The sequence below is a fragment of the Scomber japonicus genome, chromosome 8 (genome assembly GCF_027409825.1).
Source record: "Scomber japonicus isolate fScoJap1 chromosome 8, fScoJap1.pri, whole genome shotgun sequence".
In the NCBI taxonomy this organism is placed as follows: Eukaryota; Metazoa; Chordata; class Actinopteri; order Scombriformes; family Scombridae; genus Scomber; species Scomber japonicus.
Window position 1 is genome coordinate 10,592,903 of NC_070585.1, and position 21,566 is coordinate 10,614,468.

At 43.9% G+C, this 21,566-nt stretch overlaps 1 protein-coding gene across 6 annotated transcripts in view; it reads right to left on the reverse strand.

Annotated features, from left to right (window-relative positions):
* The window catches only part of tenm2a (teneurin transmembrane protein 2a), a 150,681-nt gene that overhangs the window by 24,656 nt on the left and 104,459 nt on the right, over positions 1 to 21,566 (reverse strand). For 4 of the 6 annotated variants that reach the window (XM_053324492.1, XM_053324491.1, XM_053324490.1 and 1 more), the window contains exons 5-11: positions 18,468 to 18,706; positions 7,021 to 7,143; positions 5,304 to 5,509; positions 4,485 to 4,680; positions 2,840 to 2,941; positions 2,129 to 2,323; positions 490 to 690 (exon numbers count right to left, since the gene is read on the reverse strand). In XM_053324492.1, the coding sequence (XP_053180467.1) occupies positions 490 to 690; positions 2,129 to 2,323; positions 2,840 to 2,941; positions 4,485 to 4,680; positions 5,304 to 5,509; positions 7,021 to 7,143; positions 18,468 to 18,706 (1,262 nt within the window). Of the gene's footprint in view, positions 1 to 489; positions 691 to 2,128; positions 2,324 to 2,839; positions 2,942 to 4,484; positions 4,681 to 5,303; positions 5,531 to 7,020; positions 7,144 to 18,467; positions 18,707 to 21,566 lie in introns of all 6 variants that reach the window. The other 2 variants (XM_053324494.1, XM_053324493.1) reach the window with 2 other exon arrangements.

The following is a 21,566-nucleotide window of genomic DNA, read 5'->3' on the forward strand; positions in this document are numbered from 1 at the left end:
GTTTTATTCAGTTTAATCTTCTAAATGTGTCACATGTTGTTGTAGCGATGTACCGTTAAGTACATTGTGCTGTAATGTTCCATATGAATAAAAGTGCCTTGCCTATTTTGGGCTTTAAGCACTACCCTGATAATAATAACAGGCTGCCATAACCATACTTTCACTGACAGTCCATAGAGAGGGATGATTTCATACAGCTGTGGTTGTATCTGGCCACATTTTATTCTTGTCTGCTTAAATTTGGCTGAGAAAATGCAACAGTTTTTGTATCAGCAGGTTGTACTGTCAGTCGTTTTATGGATTTCCCCCAAGTGCAATTTGAAAACCAAATCAGTGTAAAATAAAACAGTATACTACTTAGCCATGTTGGTACCATGGGTGGTCAGCATCCCTATTCCCCATCAATAACAGCCCAAACTCCATCTAACTTTTACTCCATGTATTTGACTCTTGCAGCAGAACCACCAGCTGTGCAGTCGTCGCTCTTACCCATAGAGCAGTCGGGTCCCATCCAGTTGGGGTCACAGCTGCACAGCCCAGTGTCTGGTATGAAGGCACCGTGGCCATGGCACTGGTCTGGGCACTGGGCCCTGGGCAGCTCGCAGTGGAGCCCTCCCCAGCCTGGCTTACAGTGGCACTCCCCATTCACACAGATGCCATTGTTGGAACATGTCGGATCCAGGCAATCCACTGCATTAAACGGGAGAAACACCAACATGAAAAAAAAATACATGGACACAAGAAAATGTCACATCACAACTGAGAGTAGAAACAAATTAAATAATGATGAGTTGGTTTGAAACAGAAAGAGTGAAAGAGGACATAATTCATTCTTTGTGTACACAGAAAGATAACGAAATAAAAGAAAAATATTACCAGACATATTACTAAGGCAATTAAAGCTCACAATAATGAATAGCTGAGTCTATAATTGGGGCATAGCACTCTGAAAGGGCAGCGAACCTCGCTGACACGTTCAGTCTGAGCACTTATCTGTGTGCATGAGCTTGTGTATCTATGCATTTGTGTGTATGCGTGTATGTGCTAATACACGGGAGAGAATCTGACAATGTCAGTCTGCCAGGTTGACAGGCAGCTCTGAGTCCGAGCAGTGAGTGAAAACCAATTTGACAAATTACCTCCTCCCGGCAAAGCGCCCACCCAGCCTTCCTCTGTCCTCCTCTCGCTGCTCTGTCCCAGTCGCTCTCCCTCTCTCTCTCTCTCCCTCTTTCCTCGTCCTCTTTGTCTGACACCCCCCCCCCCCTCCTCCTCCTCCTCCTCAGGCATGATTGACCCCACCGCACCCTTTTGCACACACACATTCATAAATGTACGGGCTCGCACATAACACCGGCCCTCCATTTCTGTTTGCCTGGCAGAAACGGTGGATCACAGTTATCGATTTTCATGTCGCCGGCACTCCAGGTAAATTGTTTGAGGGACTCTGTTGTGATGAATATCAGATTTGAGACCAGAGGAGGAGTGAAAAAAAATTGGATGAGAGCTAGATGGAGAAGGGAAAAAAAGAAGAGCAGGAGAAAATGCTGACCTTGTTCTCTAGTTCTGTCTCTTGACTTCTTCTGTCTGCCACTCTCCTCCTTTCTTCCCTTTGTCTTTTTGCCCCCTTTCTTTATCTTCACCCTTGGCACGCTGCACTCTCTTTTCTCTCTCCTATTCAAATTCTCTCTTTCTTCATACATATTCACCTCTCACTGCTGCCCTGACTCTCTCACCATCTTTTATCCTGCTCATTTTCTCTCTTGCTATCCATCTTTCTGATGACCGAGAATGTGGCGGGCTGATCCTTCTTAACTAGGATCAATAGAAGCGATTTCATCCCTTAATAAAATCTCTGATGTGTTTGACTGCGGTATCATACTTCATCTGTATATATGGAGGGAAAAGGCCCACTCACTCAAGGTAAGATTATGCTATGATGAGCTGTCTAGCTTGAGTTAGGAGGAGTGTGTGTATGGAAGATGTGCTTGTTTTGCTGCAGACGTTCATGCTTCTTTCAAAATAATCACAGCATGTTCTGTACAGATGCACCGGCTGATAAAAACCGACGCGCATTAAACCATCAAACGTCCTGGAGGATCACCACACCATTAACTCTGCCTCCTCTCACCCTCTGCACAGCTCGGCCCTTTGTAGCCGATGGAGCACACGCAGTTGCCGTCGGTGCAGGTGCCGTGGCCACTGCAAAGAGGGTCGATGCACTGCGTGATGGGGACATCACACTCGGGTCCTTTCCAGCCGCTGTAACACACACAGGAGCCCTTGTCGTATTGGCCGTTGCCACTGCAAAGCACCGGGCATGCCGCTGGAGAAACAGAGGAGGGGAGGAGAGAAATTAAATCTTGCGCAGGGGGAAAACAAATAATATCAAGCTTTTTCCCCTAAGAGATTCTGGAAGCATGGAAAAGCCACACTGTGGCCACCCACCCACACACACACACACACACACACACACACACACACACACACACACACACCTCACCCCACCACCACTGTGCAGGATGGTGAATAGAGTGGTTAAAGGCTGGGGGAGTGGTGATGACATGAAGAGTAATTACAGGCAGAGCTAACTAAACTATTCATCAAAGCTGTCTATCCCAGGTGAGCACAGAGCCAGGGAGACGTTAGCTTGGGGAGCTGCCATTCATCATCAGTCATCTTGTCTCGGCTCTAAGGCCATGCGCCATCTTACCGCTCTTAATCCTCTCTACTCTCTGCTGTTCACATTTGCACAGAGCTGAAATGCACTCGCTCGTCTAATTAGACGGCAGAAATGAGCAGAATTTTCTGACAGAGGAACACATTTGTAAGCAGCTAATACCTTTGGAGCAGTCCATGCCGTGGAATCCTGGGAAGCAGTGGCACACACCAGAATTACACTCTCCGTTACCATGGCAATTGCGCGGGCACTCTTGCACTGAATCTGTGAAGAAGACAAAGTGAGAGAGATAGGGAGAAAGAGAGAGAGAGAGAGAGAGAGAGAGAGAGGAGGGTGAGAGAGTTTGATGGCAAGCATCAAAGCATTCGATTAAATCATTGGAACCATTCACTCTTTAAGATACTACAAAAACGAGTCAAGGCACTCCGAGTCTCACAGTCACACAGACTTCAAAAGCAAAATGCCCTCCTCAAAGATTCCATGCATTCCTTTTCACTGCATTTTTTCACAGTGTGGAGGGAATGCATTTGGAATGTAATTCCTTCAAACGGCATCCATTACCCATCCACCATTCCTCAGCGTGCTGTATCAGAAAAGGAGCATTCCCTTGCTTTATATTAATATTTTCAAACACATTTTTGCTGCTCTTTCACTTTCGCTCCTCAAAATTTCTGCCTTTATTTTTCCTTGTTTTTACCTCCCTGCCATCATTTTGGTTGTTTACTCCTCATTCCAGCACACCGAGGTCATTAATACTTCATCCAGGTGCGCTTGTTTGTGTGTAACTAAGCAGATTTTAGTTGCATTTTGTGCATTTCTGTCTATGTCTTCTATCAACCTTTTAGTGCCACTTAACCCACTTAGAAAAGGAGAGCAGGGAAGGAAGAGGGTCGAGGCTAATGATAAGGAAGCATTTTGGACTTCTCTCCCTCCTTCCCTCATGCTTTCTCTAGCATCCTCTCATTACTCAAGACTATACACACTGCCTTCCTCACTAACACTTCCCTCACTTCTCTGTGTGAGTCCTCAACCCCCCCCCCCCCCCTAAAAAGAAAATCTCAGCCCCTTGTCTCCCTCTTACCCTAATGCCACCCTCTCTCTCTCACTCCCATCCTTCACTCCACTTCATTCCATTGGCTTTGCCCCCCACCCATTATGTCTCTTCACCAGCTCCCCCTCTCACTACCCACTCTAATTCTGCCCTCCCCTCCCCTCCCCTCCTCTCCACCACTCCTACTGCTGAAAGCTCAACCGCGAGATGTTGACAGTGAAGGATTCTTTCACTCTGCTTGATTCCTCCCATCTACACTCCTCGTTCTCACACTCGTGTCTTGAACACAATTGAAATTATTTGTGGCTCTGTTTCAGGTCCTAAAAACATTCAATTTACAGGGTTGCAGCAATATTCTAGTTGGATACACAATGTTCCACTTGCAGATTTGGTGCTATTACTATTAAATGGCTGACTTACATCCCTCTCACACAAACATATACTGTATAGTATAACTCACTGATATATTAAGTTGTGTTCTTTTTTTTTTTTTTGAATGCATGCTGTCACTATATACTATAAATATTTGAACTCACTAAGTGGTCCTTCCTCCTTGACAATGTTGCTGATATTGTGTTGCTAGTTGTGCACATGCTACTGCTGAGTGTTTTTGCACCCTGTGAATGTGTAAAATCAAATACTTTTTTGACATAAATTTCTCTTTTCATCTTTTCATTGCTCGGGCTTCATCTCATTTTACTTCCCAATGGCCTTTTCCAATTGCACTTCAACATATAACTACAAATGCTGCCTCACCCATGATGTTTGTGCTGAAGGAAACAGTCTCCCTCTCCCGGCCGTCGTTGTAGAAGGCCAGGTGCCAGGCACCGGCATCCAAGTACTGGACAAACACTGCCTCATTGAGGACCACAGTTTGGATGCTCCTCCTCTCCCGTGGAGACTCGACCACGCTCCACTTCTCCTTCCCATCCAGCCGCTCCATATAGTCATACTGCAGGAGAAAGAGTGAAGGAAAGTTGAATGGAAGTGAGATTGAGTATGGAATCTATGATTCAACCATGAAATGCTGCAGTGGCACTTTTTCAACTTAGAAAAATGACCCATAGCTGTATATGCAGGAAGATTAAACGACATGGCGGAGGTAGTGTGGCTGTAAGTTGCCAGGGAAGAATGACGAATCAGAGAGGTGCTTGAGGGCTGTCATTCTCTTTGGGTTTCTGGAAATATGAGTATTTTCACTGGTGCACAGTAGTCACAACGTCATGGTTTTTAGAAGCTGAAGTCAGGTCAGACAGTGAAACTGTTATCTGGATGCAATTACCCCATTCTACAAATCAAATCTGCTGTTAATTGAGTAGATTCTAATTAATAACAGGCAGTAAAAGTTACATTACTGTGAGATTTAATTAAGTGTAAATCATAAATTAAATGAGTTTTTTCAAACAACCGTTATAATGAATCACAAATGAATTTAAAAATGTCCCATGACACAAGCAAGTAGTCCTAATGTGTTCTTCATATAAACGACTAATTTAGCTGAACAAGTCAAAGATAGACTGATGAATAAAATGATAATTCTGTGATTGGTCCACCACTATAGAGGCCAGATTTTACCTGTGCATGTGAAGGAGGCAGGCCCTTGCGAATGTACACTCCGAACAGGGCATCCTTGCCCAGAGAGATGTTGAACTTGAGGAATTGGGGTTGACTGAGGTGGAGCAGGGACCTCCAAAATACTCCTGGGGGTACTTCTTGGGTCACTCGTCTCCCGACTTCAATGTTGCCTGTGTCTATACTGCTGTTCCGGCCTGCCCACGGTCCTGGAGCGAGGGGAAAAGAAACTGCATAATCTGTGATTATAAGCATTGATTGTCAGAGTCAATAGTTAATCATCACAGTTTACTGGAAGTAATGTGCTACAACAATTCATGGTCATTAAATAGTAGAGGACAAACACCATTAGCTGTGCAGAGTGTGTGCCCATAGTGTATATGTTAAAATTTGTGTTGTTGCATGTCATGCTGGGATGCAAAATGATGCCTTTGTATTAAAAGCCTGCAAGACTGTGGACTTTGTTTTCTGGGCTTAAATGAGAGAGGGCTGATAGAACTGCAGGGCAGAGCTTTCCAAGCAGAGATGCAGACAGGCACGAAGGCAGAAACACACAGCATCCTGCAATCAGGTCAGTCATCTAAGAGTGCTGGAGCCCAGAATGGAAAAGACAGAGTGTGAATGTGTGAGCGTTTGTAGAATAACGAAGAAATAAAAGTAACAATGAGAAGAACAACAGCAGCATCTGGCCTAGACGGCTGGGGAACACAACACAACAGTCCTCTCATTAATACTGAATACAGACACAGAGCAGCAGCCCACACGTACCTACAGTACATGCTGTGTGTGTGTGTGATACAGAGCAAGATCGAACGAGTGAAAGAAGAATAGATAGAAAACCGCATGGGGGCCTTAAAAGAGAGGAGTGGGGGGTGGAGGGGGGGTTGTGCAGTTGGTGTTTTACTTTGCTGCTGACTGAGACGATAAATCTAGCTCGACACAACTCAGCGGAGTGGTTAAACAGCACATACTGATAGCAGCCAGTACTGTGTCATGAATAATGAAAATATTTTAGTTGGTGTGAACCTATTTGGGTGCAAAAAATGTCTTGGACTGTTATGATATGTTACACAGCAGCACAGTGTTTAAAATCCTTGAAGGACAAGGGTGGTGTTCCTCTATACTATTCTTGTATTTTCAGAAAATCCCATGAAAAGAACAAAATCAACAATTTGTAAGTCAATACTTTCTTTTTACTTTGTCTTGGGCACTCAGCCCCTGGCCAATTTGTTCCTACTGAAGACATACATCTGTAGAAACACATTGAAAATACTGTAAATAAGGCATTTCTTGGGGACTGCTTTCAGCAGTGGATTAATGCACATTTGGCATGTTAGTCAGTGTTTACAGCATCAGGACAGTGTATGTGGGACTCAAGATATAACACAGTGCCTATGTTCATCCTAAAGAAGGAAAATGTCATCCATTGTGGTCCATTAATGTGTTTTTCATTGTTTTTGGATAACAATGGAGGTGGATATCACAGTGGAATAAGCTATAAGCTTTGGATAAATTGTGGATAGTTGTTAGTAGGTTTAAATTCATTGTTGGCTTTTGGTCTTTTCATGGGATTTGTTGACAATAAGAAAGTCAGCCAAATCCTTTTAGTTCACATGTAGGATTTAATGTCTTCTAGACTGTATTTCTGCATTCTTAAAGTGTCCACTGCCACAGGCAGTTGTGTGGATTTTCATGTGGGGGCGTGTGCTGTAGTTCATACCTCTGCCTCCAGAGGGCAGCGTGGCCACATCATTGTTGACAGGCAAGCCAGCTCCCAGTCCGTTGTTTAACACAGGGCCGTCGGATGGCTTCAACTGCCATGTCAAACCCAGCAAGTTGATCGCTGCACACAAAAGGATGGAGACAGAGGAGGAGGGGGGGAGAGAGAGAGGACATATTGTGACTTGAACAGTGGATGCTCTACAAGTCTGGTGGAAAAACACACTTGAAAGCTCATTAAGCCATTGAAATACAGGAGGCCAACCCTCTAAATCGCAACTGTCATTTATATGGCAACCAGAGCAGCTTTTATAGAATACTGCTTTTATACTATTTTACTGCATATCAATCAAAGGAATTGTTAACAAAGTTCCAGGTAACACAACCAAAGTCTTACAAAACAGACAATTAAAAACCATAAGAATCCTTCTGTCTTTCACAGTGTTTGTCATTACCTCAACCTCTCACAGTCGTCTTTGAACCTGACAGTGCCTCCTGCTTTTATTTAGAAGGCTGTACACCATCTTCTAGAGAGCAAGTGACAGATTGCTCTTTGAAGAGATGACTCTACTTCTCCCTTCTCCTCCTGTTTTGTCCTCTGTTATGTTATTGCGTGCTGGTGGTAGGCCTATAAGACTGCTCAAGTGTGTTCGCTCTTCACTTTGTCAGCTCTTTACTTTCCCCATGTCTCTCCCCTCCTTAGCCTGCTGCCAAGCAACGCCCCCCCCCCCCCCCCCCCCCAAACCCCGGAAAAAACAGGAGAGAGGAAACAGAACGAAAAAAAAAAACAAAACTGAAGAGAAAGAAACAGGAGAGAAACAGTCACTTCCTTTACTGTACACACAAGTAGAAGTTCAGTGATTTTTTTGTGTGTGGTGACAGGTAAATGATTGTTTTAGTCTCTCAATGTTGAAACATCTCCTGAGTGGAAAATTGCAGATGCTTCATCCACTCATGTCTGAATACTTAAGAAGATGTTATAGAAAAGGAATTATTCACTTGCAGCTATGTATGTATACATGAAAGCTTCCAGAGTATGCACATTGCTTAGATGCATGTGTATGTATTGTGCATCATGTAGGTGTTATTGCATGCCTCTCAGCATTGGCTTGATCCCCAACATGCAAGCCTATAACACCTTCATCTGAAGCCTGGGAATCAATTTCCCTCTTGTCAAATTCTATCTCCACTTGCCTAGGTTTTGCACACACACGGATGAGTGTAAAAGTTGCAGAAAAAATGGGATGCAGCTTCAGGATTTGCTGCCGGGGCAGACTAATTCTCACCCCCAATGTCCCATCTCTTCCTCTCTGTGTTTCTCTATTTCTTCCTTTTTATGTTTCTTGTCCCTTTTCTTTCCCCCCTTCTCCTCCCTACTCCCACTCCCCGGTCTAAGGAAAGCGCTGACACCTCGGCTACTGAACAGGCTCCACTGTCAGCTTTTTTTATTTTTCATTTGGGTGTGTGTGTGTGTGTGTGTGTGTGTGTGTGTGTGGAGGGGGGGGTATACAGAACAAGCAAGACAAGGGAGAAAGGGAGAGAGGCAGAGAGACTCCAGTGTCCTTCCAGCCCTGTCTCTTTTCCCTTCTATCCACCACTTGCCCTCTCCTCTCTCATCGCACTGACCTTCATTCCTCTCCCTCTTTTCTTTTTATCTTTGCCTGTCCTTCCTTGTAGATAACGCAGACATGCACTCACGCACACATGCAAGCGCACGCACACACAGAGATGGTATCGCAGGAAGAAGTCGATAGAAAGATTACCTACTGAATCAGCTGGAGACAGTAAGCAATAGTGAGTCTATTGTGACGGGGCTCTCAATCTAGGTCATCCCCAAGAACACATCAGACAGCCTTATAGTTAGTTTGCCACATATGTCTATTCATTTGTGTGCGTGTTCATGGGTCTGTGCACATGTGTGGTTTTCGGAATGAGTCCCCACCCACCCCCCCCCCTTTTTTTTCTCTTGTGGCTGGTTGTGAAAAGATGACCAATAGATGGCACTCTTACTCCTTGGCGACAAAAGCACAAAAGCCAATGCAACGCTTTGTCAACAGGTTTCTTTGCAGCAAGACACAGAGCAGAAGAGACAAAAGACAAAGAAAGACAGACACAAAGAGAAATACTTGTTATAATTTTCTTTACAAGTACTAGTCCTCATTATAACAACACTTCTAACTTTGTTAGGGTGCAATTTTAGCCAAAATGAAACTCCTGAAATTGATGTATTTAGCTTTGTGTTATCATAATTTTAAACATTTTCCTTTCGGATCGTAATTACAGTAATTACTGTTTTCAAGCTGCATTGGAAGGCTTTATTAAAAGCCATGCCAATAAAGCCTATCTGAATTGAATTCAGCTGACATACCCGGGGAGAACAAGAGAGGCTGACTCGGGCTGTGTTTTTTTTTGTAATCTCCGTCTTCTCACTCATGTTCATTTTAACAGACACATACAAAAACACAAATGTACACACGCACACATGCGGCGAAAGATCACAGAGAAGCAGGTTTAACAAGTGAACGAGTGGGATTAAAAATAGATCAGTTGCTTCACGAGGTTTTTATGTAATCTTGATGCATAATTCAGAGAGGCAAAGTGCTTGCCAGTATCATCTGCAAAAGACAGCATCTGAAACAGCAGCAGCAGCAGCAGAACATGTGATCCTGTGACAAAAAGGGAGAGGACGGACTGGTGGACAGAGGGGCAAGGGAGATGAAAAGGAGGAGCTAGTGTCCGAGATCGGAGAGGGGGCAACGGTCAGGAGCTCATCGGAGAAATCACATTGTGTATCCAAACCTCAGCAGAGAAGAGAAGATGAGGAGAGAGGAACAGAGAGAATACCAGAGACAGTAAGAACTGAGAGAATATTAAAGAACATGTAAAATCCCCTGAGGATAAAAAAAAGAGCAGGAAAACAGGTTACAGATTATGTTGCAAAAAAAGAGAGGAAGAGATGAATAAGGGCCACACAGATGAAATGAGGAAGGGAGAGGAAGACAGCAAGTGGAGAGGAAAGATTTAAGGGATGAGTGGCCCTGTATTCATTGACTAGTTGGGTAAAAAAACATGGTCGTGATTCATCCTCTGACAGTAAGTGGTTCACAACACGGGCAATCAGACAGAAATACAATGCTCATATGTAGGCTTAGTGTTTTTTGAGAAATATTTATATGTCTCAGAGTTAAAGGGTGTAAATGGATTTCTGCATGAAAAAAGAGAGCAGCAGAAATGGAGATAGGTGACTTTGCAGCAGGCTTTGCACTGAGTGTCCCCTGACTGGAAAATATTGTATCATCATCAATCTGTTCTCTGGAACATGTTCCACCTGTTCAAACTCCTCTCTCTCTCTCTCTCTCTCTCCTCTTCCCTTTTCTATATTCTTATGTCTCTCACCCTTTCTGTTTCAACTCAACCTTATCATTGGTGATTCAAATCGCAACATCTCCCATTGAACCAACTACACAGCTCCTAATTGCACCAAAGGCAGAGCATGGCCTCTTTCATCTTTTTGCATGTAATCTCTTGCAATGCAACTGAAATTACACAATGAGTAGGTATGTATAAACTCGCACACGCACGTAGGCAACTCATTTTTTTTTGCCATCTCCCTTAGCCATCCTGACAAATGCATATTAACTGTTCTAATTCACCACTAAATTAACAACTCTGACCTCAATTAAGGCGGTAATTGTAGCTGAGACCGGCCCCCCATCGCTGCTAATTGGTTTAGGAAGCCTTTTCCATGCCTTTCTACCTCTCGCCCCCATCTCCAAGGCCCTCATTTAGCGAGCTGGTAGACATTTTGTTGTCCAAAACAAACACATGCACAAAAACTGCCACCTGAGGAAACGCTTTCGCTGTTCTTTTTTCTTTCTTCTTCTCCTCTCTCCTTTTTCTGTACCACTTGTACCTTTCTCTCTATCTCTGCGACGCAGGGGTGCAGCGCGGATATTGGAGAGACTGAGGAAAGAACAGTGTGCTGCCTTAGGTTCTCAATATTCAGGCCATTTAGGATATTTCTTCGAATTTACCATACAATGACTGCATTTGGAATCACATACTTACGTACTATTCATACCATGTATGAAATTGAGAATGTAGTCCGTTCCAGCTGCACAGTATGTGGATTTTGTATATGTGAGAAATGCCTGGATGTATACGGGATTAGAAGAATTTCTGAGTATGAGGCACATAGCTCTATACATCCATGATGCGGTTGGTGTAAGCTTATTGGACATACTCAACCACACAAAATGCATTGTGTCTCTTTAGACTGCACAGTGGTTTTAAATATTTTGAGACACGATAAAAGCTGTTCACTTTTCACCATTTTGACAATTTTCACTCTAGCACTGTTAACATGTCATATTATTCAGTTTTAACATTTTTTCCAGTGAGACAGTAACCATTTAGATTACATGAATGTGGTCAGTTTATCCAAATGACATTGGTTTTGAAATTCATTCCAATATTTTGAGAGATGTGAGGAGCCACTGGCCAGAGGAAGAGGTAATGTTTTATATTTGTGATAAACAATTTTCATTCAACAGTAGCTCAGACTAGTAATCGATAGTGACTGTTACAGTCATGTGATGCAGTCACATGCAGCACATACTGATTGAGTATGTAGTTGGTAATATGTTAGTATGTGATTTTGAACACAGCTTATATCCACTTATGTTGTCTATAAATAAAGCAGCCTTTGTCTCTCAGCTAGTTTGTGAAGGCGCTGCTTGCTGAGATCATTTAGAGTCTCAGACAGAGGGATGGGGGCGGCAGTTGTCTGCTGCCCTGGGGGGGTCATATACACTGAGAGAGACAATTTGTCTGTTTCTGAGTGTGTGTCTGCATATGCATGCTTAAATCGTATGGTATTAACAACAACTACACACACAGGCGCGGGCACAAGTGTGCATGTGCACAGACACACACTGCAACCCCGACGGGACCTCCTCATCCAGCTGATGCAACTGAACTGTAATTGACTGCAACACAAAAGGTTATGTGAGTTGCTCACAGCTCCTATACCTGCAAAACAGCGTCTAGCAGAGAGAAACAGCCACTCACTCAATCATACGGCAGATATTGGCACTGAAATATTGAGACGGCCCGACGCAAATGTAGCCGTGCGTGTGCGTGTGCTGTGTGTGATGGGCTAAATGAAAAGAGATGTGAATCTGAGTGATGTCCTCCTTTCTGAATCCTCATTTCCTCTTCAGATATCTCTACCCTGACCCCCCCACCCCCACACCCCACTCCCTCCCTCCACCTTCTCTTCTCCACATCAACCCACTCTGCCTCGTCTCATCCCTTCCTACCTCGGTCCTTTCCCTCTCATCGATCTGTATTAGAAACAGGATATGAGGAACTATGCTATCTTATCACAGATCAGAGAGCGAGAGAGAATGAGTGAGGAAGAAAGACGGAGAAAGAGTACGTTTTGGAGGCCAAGAGACAGAGAAACTCAAAGAAAATGAGAGACGGAGAAAGGAGAGGAGAGCGATTCTTTGCCTTCATCCATCTCCTGTTTCCAACAGGGCTAGTGAAGCACCACGGACCTAATTGGACTAACGATTGTGCCCAGATAAGACTTGCACTAATAAATAAATGAATGAGGAAATAAATGAATGAAATGAGCCTCGGCACACTAATGCAGGCAACATGAGTGCTGCTCAGCAATGACGTCAGCGAGGCTGCAAATTCAGCATTTGGGGTTAAAGCATACTTCAAAGCATAGCATATTTTCTCCCAAGCAAGTACACACATTGCAAGTAACTAACACAAAGTCAAAGGATGAACATTGATGTTACCATGACGTGCTTTCCGAACAAGTGTGCAGACTGCTTTGTATTACCCGACCAATGCAGGTGACCCATTTATTCCTCTGGTGCAGATGGTATAGCACCTTGTGCCTGGTCCTGGCCATGCCCTGCCCTTTTCCTGGACTGGCAGCGTGTGGTAAGATCCTAACCTTTATCAGTACGACAGACCCTGCTGCTACGGACACACGCTCCCTGTCTGATCCTTATGCCCAGGTTCCTGCATTCACCATATGCCCAAACGTGCCTTCACCTCCGCACACATGGACACCCACACACACACTAAATGTATATGGACACACACACCCACACTGGCATGAGCGACACATCCTGACCTCTAGCTGTTCCACCTTGGATCAGCAGAAGGGAAGCCACACGCAGAGTGAGAGGGGACTTAGGGGTCAAGGAGCTGGATTTGGAAAGCAGCCACATTGGGAAATCTGCAGGTTTGACACAACTCACCCAGAGAGTCTACATTCCTAAGAAGTTATCGGTGTTTGTTCTGACTACTAAAATAGGAAAAAAAATTGGATTTCCAAAAAATCAATCATAGTTTAAAAAATTTAAAAACTTTGGCACATAATCAAATTTTTCTAGGACTGCAAGTACTACAAAGGCAATTGTTTCCAAATGTGGGGTTAGGAACACACCCGGTGGGTCAAAAGATAAATCTAGGGAGGTTGCAAGATGATGAAAAAGATAGAAAAGAAATAAAAGTGATATTTCTTCAGGTCTTTTTGAAAAAATAATGATTAGTTTCACCTTACTAGGAGAAATGTAGTATATTTGTAAGGAATCATGTGTAGATACTGCTTTGTTTTAAAGGGTCAAAAGCCAAAAATATTGGGAATCACTGTACAAAGTTATCACTGTTACAAGAAGATCATAATTACTGTAAACTGTGATGATCAACATCTTCTTGCAGCAGGAAATGTAAGACTTGGAGGCACGGCTACATAAAATTCAGGAAGAAATCATTTCAAAGTGACTCAGTCCTGTGGTAGTTGTCTCAGGTGTTAGAGATTTGGCCCTTTTTTGATTGATCGGCTTTGTAATGTGTTGTAGAATATTTTGGCAAAGCTTTATCTTTGAACAGTTAAAAATCATTAACATACTATTATGTAAGGAAAAAGCGATATGAGTGCACTGAAGTGAGACACTTATAACCGGGAGGAATAGGCTGTAAGCGATTGTGATCAGTCTGGAACAGCGAGACAGCAATGATGGATGGAAAATGGTCGGCTTAGAGGCATGAAGGTCACACTCGATGACAGTGTGCGTTTGCCTCTCTGTGTGTGTGTGTGTGTGTGTGTGTGTGTGTGCGGGTCTGTTTAATCAACAGACAAAGGAGCTGAGAGTACGACTAAAAATACATTGTGTCTGTGTGTGTGCGTGCATCTGTGTGTGTGTGTGCGTGCGCTCTCATTCATCAGCGGTGACAATACCATGTGGAGTTTGCCACTGTGTCCGACAAATTCAGCCATCACACACACACGCACACATTCACACAAAACACCCCCGCAAAGGTGACACAAGCGCCCGCTAGCAAGTTTACTCGTTGCAGTCAAGGGCACACCTGTGTCTGTGTGTGTGTGAAAAAAGTCCACCTGGACTACTGTGACACGTCCCCGATCTTTCATCTATGTATCAAAAACAGCCTTCCTTTTTGTTACTGACCACCAATGCATCTCTTTCTCTGTCTGCTTCTTGCTTCTTTCTGTACATTCTCTCTCCTCCGAGGCTTACATCTTCCCTCGCTTTATATCCTCTCTAACTTCTTCCGTCTCCATCCTCCTGCTCTCGTCCTCCATAGTCTCTCTCTCTCTGTCCTCTCCTCTCTCTCTGTCACACTCCCTCTGTTCCCTGCTCGCTGTGATCAATTAGGAGACATTAATCCCACAGATATTCCAGGTGACAGAACCTCAGGAGGCCACATTCTCCTTCATCTCTCCTCCTTCTGCCTCCTCTCAGTTTCTCCTCTCCACACCTGGCTGTCTTGTCACTCCTACTCCTCCTCCCAGTCATCTCCCCTTCTTTTTTTCGGCGAAGCAAACAACAGACCTCGCTCCTCTGCTGTTTCCCCCTGCAATCTCGTGCTCTCATCCCTTACGGCGCCGACAGTGACATATCAGCCTCAGCCCTCCTCTCCTCCTTCTCTCCAGTCATCTATTCTCCTTTTCCTTTCCCCTTTATGTTCGGGCTACATGCTGACAGTGACACATCTCCCTTCTTCCCCTCTGCCCTCTCTGCTCCAACTCTATTTCACCCTCTCTTTTTTTTTTCCTCTTCCTATGCCTCCCTCTATCTTGCTCTCTCCAGGTTGCTGTTCACAATGACGGACCTGTCTTCCCTCCTGTATGCCAACCGTTCACCTGTATCCTAGCAACCACCTCTCCTTTGGCTCTGCTGCTCCATGCGGAGCAAGCAAACAAGACGCCGGGGGAATGAAGAACAAGCACTCTCGTTTATCCTCCTCCCTCCATCCGTTCAGTCATTCCTTCACACGTAAAGCAGAGGCCATACTTCGCTGGAGTTGGGAGCTAAACACTTTAACCAAAAATAGGACTGACTGTCTTCTTCAGTAAACTCTCTCTAACTCATACAAACTCACACATACAGGTACAGAAAAAAAAACAGGCACACAAAGCTACATGTTGTCTTTTGTCTATCCATGTGAGTGTGTTTGTGTGTTTATCTCATCCCCATGGCTCCATTCTAACAGTGGGACACAGTGAATAAGCTTCAAAGAGATATCAGCTACCGTGCTTCTGTGGCATGCTGAGTCCTGCTTTTCTAAAAGCTTCTCAGGTAGTGTGAGTGTACGTGTGTGTGTGTGTGTGCTCCTGGAAGATTGTCAGGCAATTTCTGAAGCTTTATTTATGGGTCTTGAAAAAGAAGAAAGAAGAAAAAAAATCATTTGAAGGCCGGCACACCCTCTCTGTAACACAATCAGACACACATTGTAAGCAGACGCACACACATCTAAGGAAACGAGCGCTCGCACAAATACACACGCACACACACACACCCAAAAAAAGAAGAAAAAAGTGCTGCTCAGGCACATGTGTCCTGGTGTAATTTATGAGTGGGCTCCTGGGTGGACGCCTCAAAGGGGTCCTCTTCACGCTGCATGGCTCTGGGTGCTCTGTACAATCCCCCCAGTGAGCACTGGTCGCACACACACACACGCACACACACGCACACGCACACACACACACACACACACACACACACACACCACACAAACAAGGTACAAAATCCCCCTTATGAGCAGTGAACTCTTCCGACTGAAACTCACTGCACGATTAACGCTACAAAAAGCTAGGTAAACACAAGGGTTTCAGGCTTGGCAGCACTGCTACAGCTCTGTTCGGCACAGACAAAACACCAGAGCAAAACATTTCCTTACAACAGCTGAAAAGAGGCCTTACAGATCGCAACAGCAATAATAACAATAAACTATTATTTCAGTCTTGTTCAGCAAACCAAATTAAAGCCAGTTGGACGATTAAATTTGGTAGTAAAGCGCTGATGTTTGACATGCGATTAAACAATAAATGTACCGAAAATGGAAGTCACAGACAAACCTATTAGCAACCCAGTAAATGTTATAGTATCCAGTATATTTACACTGTATTTGGACAGCATGTCTCTTTCTTACTATAAATACATCATAACTTAAGTACTTTCTCAATATGGCTAACAAGTTAATGCAGTCAATTACTAAAATAGACAGGCACTATTGTCAGCAAGTTGTATGTATTGACAGGTATCAAGATCTATTACTAAGAAAGTAGTTGAGGCAGCAGCTACCTTAATTTTTATTAACAATTACATGTTCTATGATAAAGAAAACACTCATTTGTGTCATTAAAAGCCAAAAGTGAACTTTATGCTGCTAAAAAACAATAAAAGAAGATACATAAACAGGGGTTTGGGTTCTTGCTCCGCTCCACTACATCGCTGCCCTCAAATATGTGTGGGGAGGTGTAGCTGTGGCCCCTCTTCCTCTGCCCAACCCCTGTTTGGTAGCTCCATATGTGGCTGTCCAGTGCAGTGTGACTGTGCAAAGCTCAGGAGAGGATGAATCTGTCTTTGTGCCCCAGGTAAGGGAGGTTGATCTGCTCTGGAGGACACACACCACTCTCAAGGGCACTCCGAGGGGATACACACCATATGCACAGATGCACACACACGCATGCACGAACACAGGCATGCACGCACGCACGCACGCACGCACACACACACACACACACACACACACACACACACACACACACACACACACACACACACACACACACACACACACACACACACACACACACACACACACACACACACACACACACACACACACACACACACACAAATATGGACACAGTGACACAGACTTGAGTGTACATTTGGAAACATTCATGTGAGCTGAGGGTGCACACACTCACTATGGATGGATAGATGGATGGTGACGAATATATAAATATATATATATATATATATATATATATATATTTATAAATAATGTAAAATTGTATTAATAATGTATGTAGAGGCAATGAGGGGGTTGTTCTTTCTGCTGATGGCACTGTTTGCTAAGATCCCCCCATCTGTTGACTCTGGTCTCTGGGGTGAGAGGCCAATCAAAGGCTCAGTGACACATCTGCCTCCACTCTCACACATACACAGACACACACAGACACACACACACACACACACACACACACACACACACACACACACACACACACACACACACACACACACACAGACACACAGACACACAGACTCACACTCACACACACACACACACACACACACACGAGGACACACACGAGGAAATACACAAATACATGTTCTTTCTCCTTCTCTCTCTCTCGCACACAAACACACACAGTCTGCACTCTCTTGTCCAGTGAATGAGGTCAAGAAGGACTAAAATCCATGCCCACTTACCCCCCCTCCCCGCATGTACTCTAAGCAATGCTTTCTCCTTCCTGCAGATCTACCAGTACACAGCCATGACAATCTCTTCCTGAGGTGCTCTCCACTGAGTTTCTGCCATTCCTTTAAGTATAACTCTTGTGCGTTGGCTTCAGATCAGTAAAAAACATCCACTTCCCTGCTGGTTCTGTTAGGATTCCTACCTTGACTGATGCCTGCTAACAGAAACAGCCCCAGTATGCTGCAGTTTATGTATCTTCCTATCTTTCTGACTGGCTGTTTACTGTTGCTGAGTGGAGGCCGGGGCTCCTGTTGAGTATGATTATGACAGTGCAGCACAAGGCTACAGTGACAAACTCACGCCTGTATTTATAAAATGACACTTCCTGAGTGTGGTCTGGGATGAATAAAAATAAACACAAAGTTCATGTATTATGGGGTCAATGCAAAACAAACAGGGCTAACCAACCTGAAATAAAAGTGGTAATATGTGTGACTAAGCATGAGTTGATTCAACGGGTAATTCTGGTGGCTGTGTGTGTCAATTTACCTCTGAAATTCTCTTTTCCAGCATTTTATTGGCCATGTGTATGTTTAACTTCCCATCAACTGACACCCTCTAATTAAAACACATAAAATGTAATTAAACCTCTTCATGAATAATACGTGCTGCATGTTCACTTACCGATGAAGTAGGACAGTAGGATGGCCAGCAGGGCAGCAGCTGCGATGGCTGTCACCGCGGCACATTTCCAGCTGCAGTACTTGGACGGCTTCTTTAGCTTGAAGGCTGAGCGGGAAAAGGTGTTTCTGGGTAGCAGGCGAGGGGGAGGAGAATACACCGTCCCCGAAGTTAGAGGGTAACCAGGAGATGAGCTACTGAAGAGAGGGGTGGTCCCTGACGATGTCTTGAATAAGAAATGCCTGAAAAACAAGAGAGAGAAATGATTACATAGGAAGAAAAACATGGCGAAAATGTTCATTTTATTCGTCGATACTGATGCTGAAAGTGTTAAAGAACCTCTGGGAAAGTAAACATGGAGCAGATACACCAATCTACCAATCATTCCAGATGACAGGGTCGCATATGTGCAAGCGTCTGTCCAATTTCTCTGTCCGATGAACCCTTCCTGCCATTTGGGTTTGAACACCCTTGAACTGATTGTGTCTCCACTTCAGCCCGTTCCAGTCCAAGGTCTCTTTTTAACCTCCACCTGCTCAACTCTTTTTTTTTTCTCCTCCCATTGCTTTGCTTTGCCTCTGTTCATCCCACTTACAAAGTGCCTCGTTTCTACTCTCAATGGCTGCGGAGGATGCTGTCCCCCTTTCCTGCCCTCATTGTCCCGGTGGGTCAGAGCTCAGAGAGAGGATAAAAGAGGGATTTGAACCGTCATCCCTTCGCTCATATTACCTATTATCCCCTGCTATAGCTGCACCTGCTCACTCAGTGCGTCTCCTTTGCTGCTCTCTCTCCCATCCTCTTCCCATTTCCCATGCTATCATTTTTCTTAACTCAATATCGCCCAGCTGCCACTCCGCTTCTTCTCGCAGGTATTTCGGCATCCTCCTGCTCCACAGCATCTCCTTCCTCTAATCACGTCTTCCTTCATTCACTCCGAAAATACCTGATTTATCTGCTCTGTTCTGACCTTGAAGGAGCATTGTCACCCCCCCCCCCCGCCTTTGGAAAAAACAACAATAAAACAGACCAACAAAAAAAAAAAAACCTGTACTTGAAGGAACATTTCAAGGACATAGTAAGAAAAACTTTTGAAGCACCTTTGTGACATCTTTCGTGACACACGCTCATGGCACAAACAGGGAGTGAGGCGCTGCCCCTACACAGACTCCAGGTGGTGTGACAGGAGAAAGCCCTCCAGTAAGAGTGACAGATCTGAGGAGACGAGGTCACTCTATTGCCTCAAAGATGACGGAGGAGATTTTGTCTGCCTGTCTGAGGGACTTGTTTGTTTGTGTGTTTGCGAGTGTGTGTGTGTGGGTGCCGATGCTCTGGGATTTCTGGTATTCTATCTTTGTGAGCTTCTGACCTTGGGAGTGAGGACATTCTTACAAAGAGAGCACATCTTGTCTGCTTCTTTTTAAAGGGCTGTTGAAGGCCAATTAGGGTTAGGGTTAGTTTCAAAATTAAGGTTAAGCATGTCAGGGTTATGTGATAATTGTAGTTTATCACAACTTTGGTCGTATTCCTGTAGTTTTTGTCCATCATTTCTATCAGTTATGGTAACACTATACTAATTGCTCATGCCTGAGGACACATCGCTACAGCAGTGTCTGACAGGGCAAGAAATGAGCCGTCAAGCAATCAGACAGCATGCAAATTTGTCCAGTTTATGTAAAACTGAAAGTGCTAATAGGATTTAGGATTAGGGTTAGGAATGCAGTATGCAGAGGAAAGTATTTTTTCTTTTGCTAATCAGAAATATGTCTCTGGCTATGAGGTCCCGAGTCAAATCCCATATCACAATAAGTGCCAAGTCAACATGAACAAGTCCCAAGTCAAGTCTGTTTCGGTTTCTAAATGAGTCACTAATGAATTAGGAATGTTTGGTTCATTTTAATGCTAGTCGTCAATCAATGAAAGATAATTAATGTTAGACATTAGGCATTGTATATTGATTATACGTTATGGCGCATGATGTTGGAACTTGTATTTCCATCTATGAACCACATGTCTTGCTGTCTATTTTTGTTGAGTATACTTCTGCAGTATATAGTAGTATGTGACAATTGAGGGTATCATGTTCTATTTGCCTCCTGGTATGCACTGCTACATGCCTCTTTCTCTCCAGCTAAACGTATTTATATATTTTTAAAAAAGTATAAACAGTATATGTGCATTTTTTTACAACAGTGTTAATTCTTTGAGCCTGGAGAGGATATCAATTCAAGTCCAAGAGTAGTCAAGAGTCACATTGTTAAAAGTCAAAGTTGCAGTGGAGTCTAAATATGACTCAAGCCTGCCTCAAGACAAAGACATGTGACTCAGGTCCACAACTATGGCAGTATGTCAGATAGAGTCCTCAATAATAATATAAAGAAATATGTGTGTGTGCCCAACAGTGTGTCAGTGCTCTGTGCTCTCCTGTCTCTTTTTCAGACTAAGCAAGTAGGAACAGTTATAATGAACCACTGTTGCCAGATTTGATGACTTCCATTTAACATAGTCAGCCGGACCGCAAAAGAAAACCGTTAGAAATCGTACAGTATCAAAAACCCAGTGTAAATGAGTGACAGGCGCCATCTAGTGGGCCGTAGCAATTATACCCCGCAGAATTGACGCACTTCCGATGACGTCAGTATGAGTTGTTTTTTTTAAAACCCTAACTATGATTGTTGTGGAGTTCACTGTAGCCATCACGAGTGTTGCCTACCTTTAAGGAAATAGTAAGTTTAACCCACACCACGTTTCAAATGATCATTTTAACCTAAAGTGTGATCTCTACCTAACCCTAACCAAGTAGTTTTTGTATTTAAACCTGAGCAGACATTAACCACATCATGTTGTCACACCAGAAAACATCATTATTTTTTGATAGTGATTTGTAACGGTTTTGGGTAGCACCGATAGATGCGGTATGCTTGAAAATGCTCCTTCTGGAGTGCATGGTACAGTCGACCTATGTGGTCGTTTAATTATGAGGACGTGTTAAAAATAGAGCTTAGCTGCACTTTGCTGTGTGGTCTTCTCTCCTTTTGATGTCTTTAATAACTGCCGTTTCATAACAGCGTGTCTGTACATATGTCTGCTCGTCTAAACTCAGTT